Source organism: Phaethon lepturus, unplaced genomic scaffold, assembly GCF_000687285.1.
Source record: "Phaethon lepturus isolate BGI_N335 unplaced genomic scaffold, ASM68728v1 scaffold18522, whole genome shotgun sequence".
Taxonomy (NCBI): Eukaryota; Metazoa; Chordata; class Aves; order Phaethontiformes; family Phaethontidae; genus Phaethon; species Phaethon lepturus.
Genome location: NW_010522826.1, coordinates 19,445 through 32,561, shown reverse-complemented (window position 1 = coordinate 32,561; position 13,117 = coordinate 19,445). Strand labels below are relative to the sequence as shown.

The window sequence follows — 13,117 nt, the reverse complement described above, 5'->3', positions numbered from 1 at the left end:
GTCTACTTCGCTAGTGCCCAACGGGAGACGCGTAAGCCGTTAAAAACCCCACCACTTTCCGCCCAAAAAGTAACACACCGTGTTTAAAAATAAAATAAAATAATCCCCGTTAGGTTCAAGCGTTACCAGTTTAGACGATCAAGAGCGCGTCTGAGCCCTGCTCCTCAGGGTAACCGTCTCCACATCTCGCAGGAGAGCGCCAGCAAGATGTCGCCTACCTCAAAAACAGACAAAATTTCATTAAAAGGGGCTAGGGAGCAAACTTGCGAAATGCTAGAGAGCATCCAAGGCCGTAGAGGAGCACAGATTTGTGAAAAAGTAGGCAAAACCAACATACCTCCCATGCCATATAGGCTTGTGGAAACGTTTTCCCCCTTTTTTTTTTTTGGTGGCATTTTACCAGGAGAAAGCAAGTGGCAGCAAACCGTCGCTCTGCCTCCACCGCCAGCTCAGCATCACCTCCTATAAATATTTTCTCTACCATTTCCCAAATTCTGATTAAGATTCCAGCGCTGCCTGCCTTCCTATCAGGCCGTTTAATCTCCCTTCAACTTAAACCCTGCCTTCCCTTTCGTTATCCCTAATCATTGGGGAGTTTAAATCTTTCTTGACACCGTTAGCACATCTGAGCTAGAATGGGAGGGATTTATGCTACTGCACGAGCAACGACTTAAAAATGTCATTGCATACAGTGTATACAGAACAGTCACCTTATATTTTAAAAATATTTGTAACTTTGGGAAAAAAACCAAACCACCCAACTATCTGCATCCCACAGTACACCAAAAAAAAAAAACCCACACAACAAAAAAAAATCAAAACCAAACAACAAGCCTTTTTTCTGTCTTTATTGGGTTTTGAGGAACTTCTAGGAGCAAGACGACCCACGTTTTGTCCTCTTTGTGAGCATCCCGTGCATTATTTTAGCATTTATCTCTCGCTAATGAACAAGAGCTCTACCAACCCTCCATGTCTTACTCAAGATTTATACCTCAGTCCAACACCACACATCGCTTTTGTACTGAATTAGTAACAAAGACTAAGAGCAGCTGGACAACACTGTGCTCACTCAAACATGGGCTACGCTTTGGCAGGATCAGGGTGAAAGTACCTCTCTGCTACACAGCTTTTTGGTGACACAAATAACTGAAGAAAGATGTGGGCAAATTTGAAGGAACCACTAGAGGCCACTAGAAGTCTGAAATGCTAGACTGAAAGATGGGATCAAGGGAGAAAGCAGTTCAGTTCTTCAGGATGATGAATGCAATCCTTATCAGCAAAGGAATTGATATTTAGGACTGGTATTTGCTTTTTTAAGTTTTTCACATAATACATAAAAATCGGAAAATAAAAGAATAAAATTACTTCCATTATTTCCATAAAGTAATTTCAAAGAGCAGTGCACATACCTGATGAACAGAATTAGCAGGAGTCCCAGCTATAAAGGGTGCAAAAAAGTGAAGGACAGTTTAAAGACAGCAAAAATGTCAGCTTCAGTTTTGCCACTTTGCTAATTTTTAATTCTGTCAGTGATTTTTACCTTTAATTTTGTGGTTTCTTTCCTGAAAAATGACCCTGTTTCTATTTTTTTTTTAAGGTTAAACTAACAATTCTTATTTTTAAGAACTTACCAATCAAATGTGTCATGAAAAATAAAAATTAAAAAAAAAAAATCTTCTACCTACCATCTTTCTGTCCTGGTATTGTAATTTTTTAAGATACCAGTCACTTTGATATGCAGCCATCTCATATGAAACAGATTTTGCATAGTAACAGTGAATACTGACAAGCCTTTTGCCTAAATGGAGAAACAGCAACATCTAGTTAATTCTCGCCCAACAGTTCAGCGGTAATTAAGTGAAAATTAACCATCAGTGGAACCACAAATGTGGGCAGCATATTGCCAAATAAATTGATTTGGCAAGATTCTGTTTACCCCAGAAGCCAAAGAAACTGTTTCCCAAATGCATCAATTAGTAGGTGTACTCAGGAGTCCTCTAGGTTGATGGTACCAAATAAAAAAAAAATACATGTTTTTCACTTGTTTTCCAAGACTGCAAAATTTGAAATATCAGGAGCCATTTGAGTTTTCTTTCTGCCCCATAGCCTTCTCTTTTAAAAATACATATAATCATAAAATCTTAAGAAATTTTGTTAAATAAATTAATTTCAAAGGAAATCCTAACTACATATTTGTACCATGTTGAAGTCAGCTATAGCTTTTGAGATTGGCAAAAGGTAGGAAGCAAGGCTGTCAGTTTACTGACTTGCTGAAGCAATGAGTGGTACATGGCTGTGGTCAGGAGAATACCACCACCTCCAGACTCGAACCTATTCATGCCCAGAATCTCTGACGTCAGTTTATGTGCACTACCGTAGATTCATTCTGCACACAGGTATTGAATACATATTTAGAGTCAGTATTTTCAAAAGGAGTTGAAGCTGAAATAGCTGTAAATCTCCTTTTCACCTGCTGCAGAAATCTCAGGCACTGGGGTTTGTTTTTTTTTTTTTTTTTTAGTCTTTTAATTTCCTGATTTCCAGACACGATTTCACATTCTTAATGGGACTCCAAGGTGGGGATTTGGGGAAGGTTGCATTTGTTTCCAAGATTCATGTAGTTATTAAGAAAATTAGCAGACAAAACTCTACGTAGTTTTCTCCCTAAAAATGTGTTACTTGAAAGTACTAAGGCTAACAATGTTCACTTTAGCACACAGACCAGTGCAGAAATGACCATAAACCCACATCAACATCCTTTAGTGGGTTTCCAAACATCCTGCCATAGGCTATGGCTTGCCACCAGCTCTTGCAAAAGCAAGGTACTGACTGGCAAGGCTTTGTCTCCTCTTTGTGGCACAACGTGCAGTGTAGGAGTGCTTTGCTGGCATGTTTAGGACTCCAGCTTCGCAATGGGGTGGGCAAAGGATCTTGTCACTTAAGGCTGCTCTAGCAAGTGACACCTTCCTAGAAACCATGTTAACAATGGTGTTAAAATCCTGATCCAGATAAACAAGGGCACCAATTACCTAAGCTGATGCCATGCTGACATGTGTATGAATGCATTTCCAAAAGCAAGAGCCAGCTTTTCCATGCACGTGCTAAGGCTAACGCAAGGCTGAGAGTTGTCAGATAAATATTCATTGGGTTAAATAATACCTTTTGGCTCTCAGCTCTTCTAATTTCTTAACAGGAACAGCAGATATGGAATTGGAGTTTCTACAAGCTTTACTTACATAAGGGATTCCGGTGACGGATTGATGTCATTCAACCAGACCTACTCACGTGATCAGATCTTGTGCAATCAGCCTCTTATTTCTTTCCTACTTGTGCTCTAGGCTGAAAATTAGCATTGGGCAAGCCTCAAACAATCCGATTTGAATAACCAGAAGTTTGGAACACGTTTCTTGATGCTTTAAATCTGCCTGGGAAATCTCAGGAGAATTGGTACGTCAGCTGCGTAGACCTCCCTACAGCCAATTTCCAGGAATGTCATGTTACAAGAATAAGTCTTTCCAAGGCCAGAAGCAAGGTGGTGGAGTCTTGGATGAAGCCTCAGATCCATTCTCAAATTTGCACAATGCTAGCTTAGCTGAAATTCACCCTGGAGTATTTTAGAAAAGCAGATGTCCCACCTTGTCTTTGCTGAAACATCTGTAAAGCTCCAACCACTGTTAAAGACAAACAATTCCTAGGATGGGGAATGAACAGAGCGTGCTGCAGTTTTAGAATAGTCTTATAACAAAATAAGGAACATTAGTCTATTTTGCATGATATACAATTTTTAGCTTGGTTATTATTAGGCAAAAAAAAGGACCAAAAAAAGGAACGATTATTTTTAAATACATTTAATGTTACGAAACATATTACCTTTATATCATTTAAATCCTTGCTAAATCTTATCATCAACAATAATAAAAGTTTTTTAAAAATCTTTTCTTTAATCACACAATATTCTCTTGGTTTTATTCTAGAGCAGAAAATAAACAGAGTTTTCATAAATAAAACACTGATGTGGAGTATAAGACAAACCCAGGCCAGACAGTTTGCTAAAAAATTTGTGAAAAGTGCATCTGGCTGGCTCAGGACTCCCTGAGTAAGGTAGACATTCTCCCACACATCTCTTGGCTGTTTGGCCTCTCGCAAGAAAATCTGAAATAAAGGCTGCCTTTCTAACTTTAAAGGTATTATATATACATGTCACTTGCAGAGTGAGGTAGGAACCAGTTTACAGGGGTTGTATCTAATCTTAGGCCTCATGTCCTTATTGTTGCCCCTCCATTTGCTAGGCAAAAAGATAGGTTTAAGTGCAAAACAAAGCCTTAGCTATCTGTGAACGCAAGCTACTGTTTGCTTTCAATTGCAATTCATCAGCTGATTATAAGGAAGGACAGTTGTCATGATTTTCACCTTCAATGCAATAAGAGGCACAAAAAACTAGATGTAATTTTTTTCCAAAGGATGCCTTTGAAAAAAGAGAACCCAAACACTAGAAGAAAACAGTGTTTCCAGGTGACCTAATCCAAAACTCCATGAAGTTTCTATTTTGTAACTGAACCCAGCCCAGAATAAATTCTTGGTTGAAAAATAGCAGGAACTCAAAAGTGCATAAATTACAAGCTTCATCAATAAATTAAGGAAACAGATTTGCTGCATCCAACTATCCTCCTAACTGTCCCAAGATCCTTTTAATTTTATAATGGGCATGGAAAATCAGAATAAAGATACTACTATTTCAAAACCAAAACTAATCTAAAACCTTCAGTAGATTTCTTTCTGAAATAAGGCATCTTGTCTTTTACTGAAATTCAAAAGATATATAGAAAGACTGGAAGGAGCCTAATAATAAGATAACCCCCTCCTCCAGCACCAATGTGTAAACATAAGCTTTTCCATCCATACGTAGACTTGTAATTCAGAGTGCAAGTTTTCAAGAAACACCAAGCATCTCATTCCCAGGGATGCTGATTGTTGGAGAGCTTGCACAGAAGGAAGGCTGAGGAGAGACCCAGTCCTGAGCAGAAGGGGAGACAGGATGCTTCGGAGAAATTTTCAGCTGTAGTAGGTTCAGCTGTGGGGCTTGCAGCTTCTTTCATGTCTCATACAGACTCCTGTGAGTCCTGCATTCACAGCCTAAGCAGTCTGGTGGCCAACGACTGCAGGAGACCATACTGGAGTGGCGTTTTGGATCCTCATATTGAAGGCTTGGACTCAAGGGGACAGTAATAGCCACATCACTGGACTCCCTTCCACCAGCAATCCATTAGATGTCATGCACAGAGGTAGGAAAAGTGCTTTCATCAGTGTACAAGGACAGCTTTTACTCTGAAGTTCTTAACAGGACTGTTCTTTAATATGAAATTTCTCTTCAGCCTCATAAGACAGGATCATATTAATTCATGGCAGAGATGGATCCATCAGTGAAGCAAGAGGCTGGCATGCCCTTGGAAAAGCACACTTCCTTGAAAAAAAAGGGTAGTTCCCAGTTATTTGTGGTGAATAATTATTTTTCCCTTAGCATAAATTTAAATGCTGGGTTTCCTTCCAGGGAGGTTCTTCATGGAGACACACTTAGTAGAAATAAATTGGTGTAGAGTTTGTGTTTCTGTATCTTAAGCATATTGTGAGTGGAACAGAGTAGACCTAGAAGGCAACTGGTACAGACGTAGCAGCACAGTATTGTGATAAAGCACTTCCACAATAGCACTTTCAAGTACCTTGAACTTCACAGAATCCACAAAAAATTTCCTGTTAAAATCTTCTTTAAAAAGAAGAACATTAAGCTTTGCTCTTTTCCCTTCCAACTTACTGCAAGCATAGAAATACTCCTTTTCCTTAGCTAGGACCTACCCTCAGTCCTTGCTGATCCACTGTTAGCTATCAATCAAGGCCACCGAGCAGAGTGAGCATCCAGGGTCTCAGCTGCAGTCTGTGCAGATCACAGTCTCTAACAAGAATAATAATCATGGGTTCGCTTTGCTAGAAACACAGCTGTGACAGCATTTGCTTCACTGGAGGAAGGAGGTCGTGGCTGAAGAAAAAAAATTTTTTTTCCGGCAAAATGTTTGGGTTTACAAAGCAGGTAAATTGGTAGCTTTAAAATGGTAGTTTAATGACATCAGTTCATAATTTCTGATAAGTGAGAATGTTTCAAGGCTCAGAGATGAGGCAGGCAATCTCATATATTTAGCATAAATTCACAAGGGTTAGGATCTCTGTCAGCAAAAATAGCACTTGCTGCGGCCATAGGTTGCTTCAAACAAAACTACATAGGAATATATATACTAAAAAAATAACCTTTCAGAATTATAGACAAATATGAGTTACATGTAGTCTATGTAGTTAAATCCATTTTTGATTTTGGAATTAGATGCCAGTTTTTGAGGTAATCCAGTCACGGAAATAAGTCACTCGTGTGTAAACTCCAGGTTTATTTGGTTTGGCACATTCATCTCCCCAGCTCACTATTCCCACGAGGTACCACATCAGTCTAGAATCTGGAGTAACCAGTGGTCCCCCAGAGTCCCCCTAGAGAAAGAGGAGGGGAAAAAAAAAGATTTAATTGATCAGAAGGGAAAATAATTCTCTCCATACACAGGAGGGTGTGTCCAGTAAGAGAAGCAAACAAGCAGTATTTCAAGAGCTGCCATTTGTGAAGAATCCAGGTTGTTTCTGAAACTGAAGTTGGAAGTCTGTGGCTTTTTCTTGTTTGCCTTGGAACCTCCTGACCTGCCGCTGTGGTTTTACAGAAAAAAAACCCCAAACAACTTCTCTTCTGTTTTGTGAAACACTGCTTCCCACCCGCCTCGTCTTCCTCCCCATACAAAGTAGGGAAACACAAAGTAGGTCCTGCTTGACCAACCCGATCTCCTTCTATGACAAGGTAACCGAGGCTAGAGGATGAGGGAAAGGCTGTGGATGTTGTCTACCTGGACTTTAGTAAAGCCTTTGACACAGTCTCCCACAGCATTCTCCTGGAGAAACTGGCTGCTCATGGCTTAGACAGGTGTACTCTTCGCTGGCTAAAAACTGTCTGGATGGCCAGGCCCAAAGAGCTGTGGCAAATGGTGTTAAATCCAGTTAGTGACCAGTCATAAATGGTGTTCCCCAAGGCTCAGTATTGGGGCCAGTTCTGTTTAATATCTTTATCAATGATCTGGAATGAAGGGATCGAGTGCACCCCCAGTAAGTTTGCAGCCGACACCAAGTTGGGCTGTGAGTGTTGACCTGCTTGAGGGCAGGAAGGCTCTGCAGAGGGATCTGGACAAGCTGGATCGATGGGCCGAGGCTACAATGGGTTAAGTGCTGGGTCCTGCACTTTGGTCACAACCCCATGCAACAATGCAGGCTTGGGGAAGAGTGGCTGGAGAGCTGCCCGGCGGAAAGGGACCTGGGGGTGCTGGTCAACAGCTGGCTGAACATGAACCAGCAATGTGCCCAGGTGGCCAAGAAGGCCAACAGCATCCTGGCCTGTATCAGAAACAGTGTGGCCAGCAGGAGTAGGGAAGTGATTGTGCCTCTGTACTCGGCACTGGTGAGGCCGCACCTTGAATCCTGCGTTCAGTTTTGGGCCCCTCACTACAAGAAGGATGTTGAGGTGCTGGAGCGTGTCCAGAGAAGGGCAACAAAGCTGGTGAATGGCACAAGTCTTATGAAGAGCAGCTGAGGGAACTGAGGTTGTTTAGTCTGGAGAAGAGGAGGCTGAGGGGAGACATTATCGCTCTCTACAACTACCTGAAAGGGGGTTGTAGTGAGGTGAGTGTTGGTCTCTTCTCCCAAGTAACTAGCGATAGGACAAGAGAAAATGGCCTCAAGTTGCACCAGGGGAGGTTTAGATTGGATATCAGGAAAAATTTCTTCACCGAGAGGGTGGTCAAGCATTGGAACGGGCTGTCCAGGGAGGTGGTTGAGTCACCATCCATGGAGGTATTTAAAAGATGTATAGATGTGGTGCTTAGGGACATGGTTTTTTTAGTTGTGGACTTGTCAGCGTGAGGTTAGTGGCTGGACTTGATGATCTTAAAGGTCTTTTCCAACCTAAACAATTCTATAATTCTACATATATACAGCAATCTAAGCCAACAGGAACTTTTTTTTTTTCTTATGGTAATCACTATCCTTTCAACAAATTCTTTTAGACACTTGCAGCAATACCATTTCAAAAAGGATTTAATCAGAATCTTGGTCTTCTAAGTAGAAGATATTGCCTTAAGATGTTAGCTACTTTCACAAGCTGAATTCAGATACTGTTAATAACATGACACGGTAATAATAGTTAAACTGGAAACCTTACAGGCTGAAAGGCAATCTTCACATAACAGAACAAATTCCCCATCTTCCACCAAAATGTTTTACTGAAATAAACAGCACTTGCACCCTTCTGTTCGGGTCTCTTCAGTGCTGAGCCACACAGGAACAGAGGAATTGAGCTTCCCAGACCTACTGTGCAGGGAGTTTTTCTTTGGGCATAAATATGTAGGACTGGGATTCTGGAAAGGGTCTGTTTTGAACCAGCACTTAGGAGTACATTCTTTGTAAATAACATAAATAGAAATTACCTTTTAAAAAGTTATCATTATGGAATTATTTTTTTTTTTAACATAAGCATTTCCTTGCAACATTTGCAAACCTGCACCCCACATGTATCCTTACCATTCCATTTACACCTAGTTTCCTTACAGTTATCTTTGTTTCAGACAGTTTTTCTTCCACTGATCCAAGACTGTTACCAAAGATCATAACAGATCTGTTATGAGATCATCCAGTCCAGAATTTAATTTCTATAAGTGACAGTGCATTTTTTCTGGCAACTTAACTGCTACATTCTTAAACTTCTTCCTTCCCAACCATACAGATGTCTGATCTCGGCTACTCAAGACTTTTAATTTTTAGCTCAAATTTAGTATTTCAGCATTTAGTATCTCTGTCAATGTCTTGTTATATCACTTTGCAAGCAAATCGTTAGTTAGATTTCACACATAAGAAATTATGAGAAGCAAATGGCCTTGTAGCAGCTATTCTGAGTTACATAATAAGAATTTAATTTCATGCTATGAAATATTTAAGTTCTGAAAATTATACTAATTTGTATCTTTTAGTATGGGTTTCATGTGCTAAATTATGTGTCCTAAATGCTATTTCATTTTACAGCTTAATTCCTGTTTGAATGGAACCTATTTAAAGGACTAATACACTGTCAGTTAAGATTTGGTCAACTAGATACTGGAGCCAGCATTAAAATAGTTTTTCTTTCTAGTTTTCTGCTACAGTTACCTGGCAAGCATCTACTCCTCCTTCCAAGTATCCAGCACACAACATCCTGGGCGTTATGTCCCCATCATACACTTCTTTTCTGTTGCAAGTGTTTGAGTCAATAAGTTTCACTGTTGCTTCCTGAAGAGCATTTGGAGTTGGACCTGAGGGAAAATATAGTTTGGGTATTTATCAACAGAATTACTTTGCAGTAGTTAAGATACAAGAAGAGCATTAAATGTCCTCTTAAGGAGGACCAGCTTGACTTGGTTTAATGTGGAGGTTTTACTTGTTGGTCTAAGTTAGGCCCTTAAGGGAAATGTACATAATCATAGTCTCACTTAGGAACTGTACCATTAAGGCAGAAGTAGTGATCGCATGGTACATAGTGCCTTAAGTGTAAAGCCATATATTTTACACATGTTCCATATAATACTATGGAACACAAATTACCTAGCAATTTGGGATGATGTTATGAAGTGAAGACATCTTGGTTCCATTGCTAAATCTACTACTTAGCGTGGCCTGGTAAAAGTGCAAGTTTGGGTAAGTCACCATCTGCAGCTCACTCTGCAAATTTACCTGCAAGCCCACAGAGTTATCTGTAGCTTTTGGCTAGGGCTTGGAGAATATTTTTTTAGGTGCTATATAAATACATGCATGGCTGGACTACCTGTCTTACGAATTTACAGTATGAAATGGAAAGGCTGGAAAAAAGAGAACAGTCGTCTTCCTGTTTTCTGCTTCAGTGGATTGTAGCTTTGTTTTTGTCCAGTCTCATTTTAGAACAAGAAACTGCTGCTTATGATTAAACAAAACCCCATTGCTTATAGACAAAGCATGAGGCTTGCTGCCATAAAACATATGGCTACAGAAGTGGTATCAATTCAGTAGTAGATCAGAGCCACTGTTTATGTAACATATAGGTCACCTGGTAGACTCGTGACTCACCATCATTGGTAAGTGCTCCCCAGCCTGTGATGACAGCATAAATATTGTACAGAAAAGTCTGAGATGGCTCAGGCAGACAAACACGGTGTATGCTACTCGTAAACTCAACTCGTTTAGAGAGCTGCACAAGTGCAATATCATAATCATGTTCTGGGTAGCGGTACTTTTCATGAATAATAATAGTCTTGACTGATCGTTTCAAACTTGGTGGCTTCAAAAGGGCTCCAAAAGTAGCAGTCCACTTCTGAGGGTGACTCATGCTGAAAAAGGTAAGAGTAAGTATTTAGCAGTAAACGCAAGCGTTTGGGACTTTAAACTTGGTGCGCGTCTTTATTGTAAAGCTCCTTCAAGCCAGCTCCCTACTAGATTCTTAAGGTGTCCATCATGTTCCATAACACTGTCCCACATAATTGTGGGCTGCTGCTAGAAGAGGGCAATCCTGCATTCCCTCTTCAACCATGGTCTCATACTCCTCCCCTGCTCCTTGTCCCTGGCCTAGCCATTGTGTGGCCACAGGGTGTAATCAAATCAAAAAGCTCTTCTGCTAGCATACCCTTCATCGACAATACTCTTTTTGCATGTTAATAATCTGTTTAATCAGCTGTTCCATTTTACATGCCCTGCAGCTTTACAATTGCTGTGCTTGAAACAAAAAAGTGCTGGGAGTTCATGGCTGAATGGAGGGGTAGGAATGTGGGATTATAACTTCCGGTAGCAGCCTGCAGCGGCAGCAACCTAGTTGTAACACAAAGGAGCACCTTTAGAAACATTTAGTGCAACAGGAGACAAATACTCTATTTCAGTCACATTACCTTTTCCGCACTGCTTTGCTCAATATGCTAAATGACTATAGATTTCCACTCATACAATTGCTGGTTCTGCTCCAAAGAGTCAGTCTTTAATTTTTCATTGAAACGTTCAAGTGATGGGTCTGCTTAACCCTGACTTTCCTCCTCCAAGGCAGAAAATTGTTCCCCTGGAAAGAGGATGTGGAGGAAAGGGGTGTGGTGCAAATCTGGAATGCCACACAACTTGGTACACAATGGGGCGCATTCAGCTGCAGATTTTCTCTAAGAAGGAACTTACTCTCTGAAGCAGTGAGCTGCAGATACAAGCCACGTATTGCTGATGAGTGTTGCACCACAGCGATGGATATTACCGTACTGCAAACTAGCTTGCCATGGCCAGTCCCCAGTCTCTGCAGAAGACAATCCGCCGACTATTCGCAATGATGATGATTTTGCCATTGACTTGACTGATCTATTCTGCCGTAATCCACAGACTGTCAAAAAGGAGAAAAAGTGTATTAGCTATTCTTCTGTTTAGAAAATATGCCTGCCAATGGCTGTGGTAAACGTATGTAAAATTACACACCACCTAGGTTCTCTAATAGTATTAATGTCAACAAGAAAACATACCTTCCACCAGCCCCGCAAATCAGAGATCATCATGCACAACCCATTCTGTTAGAAGCCTGAATGAACAACTGACTATTATGGAAAGCCATGATGGTCAACCATTCAGGCTTAGCTGCATGAACAGCCCAAATCAGTAATCAAAACCTTCACCACACACCCAAGACAATTCCCAAATACAGGGATTGCCAACTTTCATGTCCCAGGTAATTTGTCATTAGGATAAAACATGAACAAGGCAAAATCTAAGATGGGAATGATCCAAGCCATGGGTTTTTACCACGCATGCACACAGATTATATCAGCAAGATGTCATCTGGAAACAGGCAACTGCACATTGCACAAATGGCAGTCTGCAAGTGGACCTGGAGAGGCACTTCAGGCAAAGAGCGTCATGCTAACTGAAGCCAGAGATGACAAAGGCATGGATACCTCCATCATGGTGTGCATCCATGACAAAAAGTATTATCCTCCAAACCCAGACAGAAATGAAAATACCCGTGATTTCAGCCACTAAACTCAGGATATTCAGGAGCAGCTGAAGCTCCCCCATAGCTTTAGAAACTTCCTCAATGGACAGAGCTGCTTCAGCTGTCTTCTCCCATCCAAACAGCATCAAATCCATCTTACCTGGACCAAGACCCACTAGTTTTCATCCAGGCCCCGATTTCAGCTAGACATTAGGAAAGTTGACAGACAGGACTATCCCAAATTCATTGAAAAAGAGACAGAGCTAAGAATTATTTCCATAACAACACAATCCAAACCATTGCACTGCCTGTCTTCTGCAGACAGCGACCCAGAGGGGGACAAAGCAGAAATCGGTAGTACGTCACTGGAGAGCTGCCAGCCCCAGGGCCCTTGAAGTCCTCAGAAGCGAAACACTGGAGCCACACAGAGTGTAACCTCTGCCCCTTCCTGCTAGGATCTGCACAAGGTTATGTTAACAGTACCTCACAGTCAAAAGCAGAAGCAATAATACAGCAGATTGAAAGCTGTTCATAAATTTTAAAAAGAAAAAAAAGAAAAAAGTCATCATACAATATGGAGACACTCACCTGCTCAGTGTAGAGCCTGCCCTGTTCTGAGATTTAAAACCACAATGAAGGAAATCAGTGAAATCTAAATTTACTTGTCCAAAACTTGCCGTGTGAAAGGAAAACTGGAGAATATACCATAACTGATAAGACTGCACTAGCATGTTTCCCTCCTGAAAGCTATTGGTAATCCTCAGTTACTGGTCCTAAAACCACACAACCCTATCAACCACCTGAGCAGTCAATGTTCAAAACACAGGGAAAACCTCACAGGTCCATCAGTGCCCCAGAACACCAGTACCTAAAATGGACCCAAAAAGTAATGTTATTTAATCTTCCATTACTTAGCAGCCTGCTGCTAAGGAACTGATCAAACCTTCCCAGAGCTAGAAGAAACCCAACTTGTAAGCAAAGATGGCTTTTTATGACTATTAAATCTCAAAACAAGCCAACTTCCTTCTC

The 13,117-nt window shown here is 40.9% G+C and overlaps 1 protein-coding gene across 1 annotated transcript; it reads right to left on the bottom strand.

The window, feature by feature from the left end:
- Positions 1-6,366: 6,366 nt before the first annotated feature.
- On the bottom strand, positions 6,367-12,243 carry LOC104616809 (transmembrane protease serine 11E-like). The gene is made up of 5 exons (XM_010281949.1): positions 12,117-12,243; positions 11,290-11,485; positions 10,204-10,463; positions 9,274-9,416; positions 6,367-6,528 (listed from the first exon to the last, which is right to left on the bottom strand). Exons 1-5 carry the CDS (start codon positions 12,241-12,243, stop codon positions 6,367-6,369), a joined length of 888 nt encoding a protein of 295 aa, XP_010280251.1.
- Between the last annotated feature and the right edge of the window lie 874 nt (positions 12,244-13,117).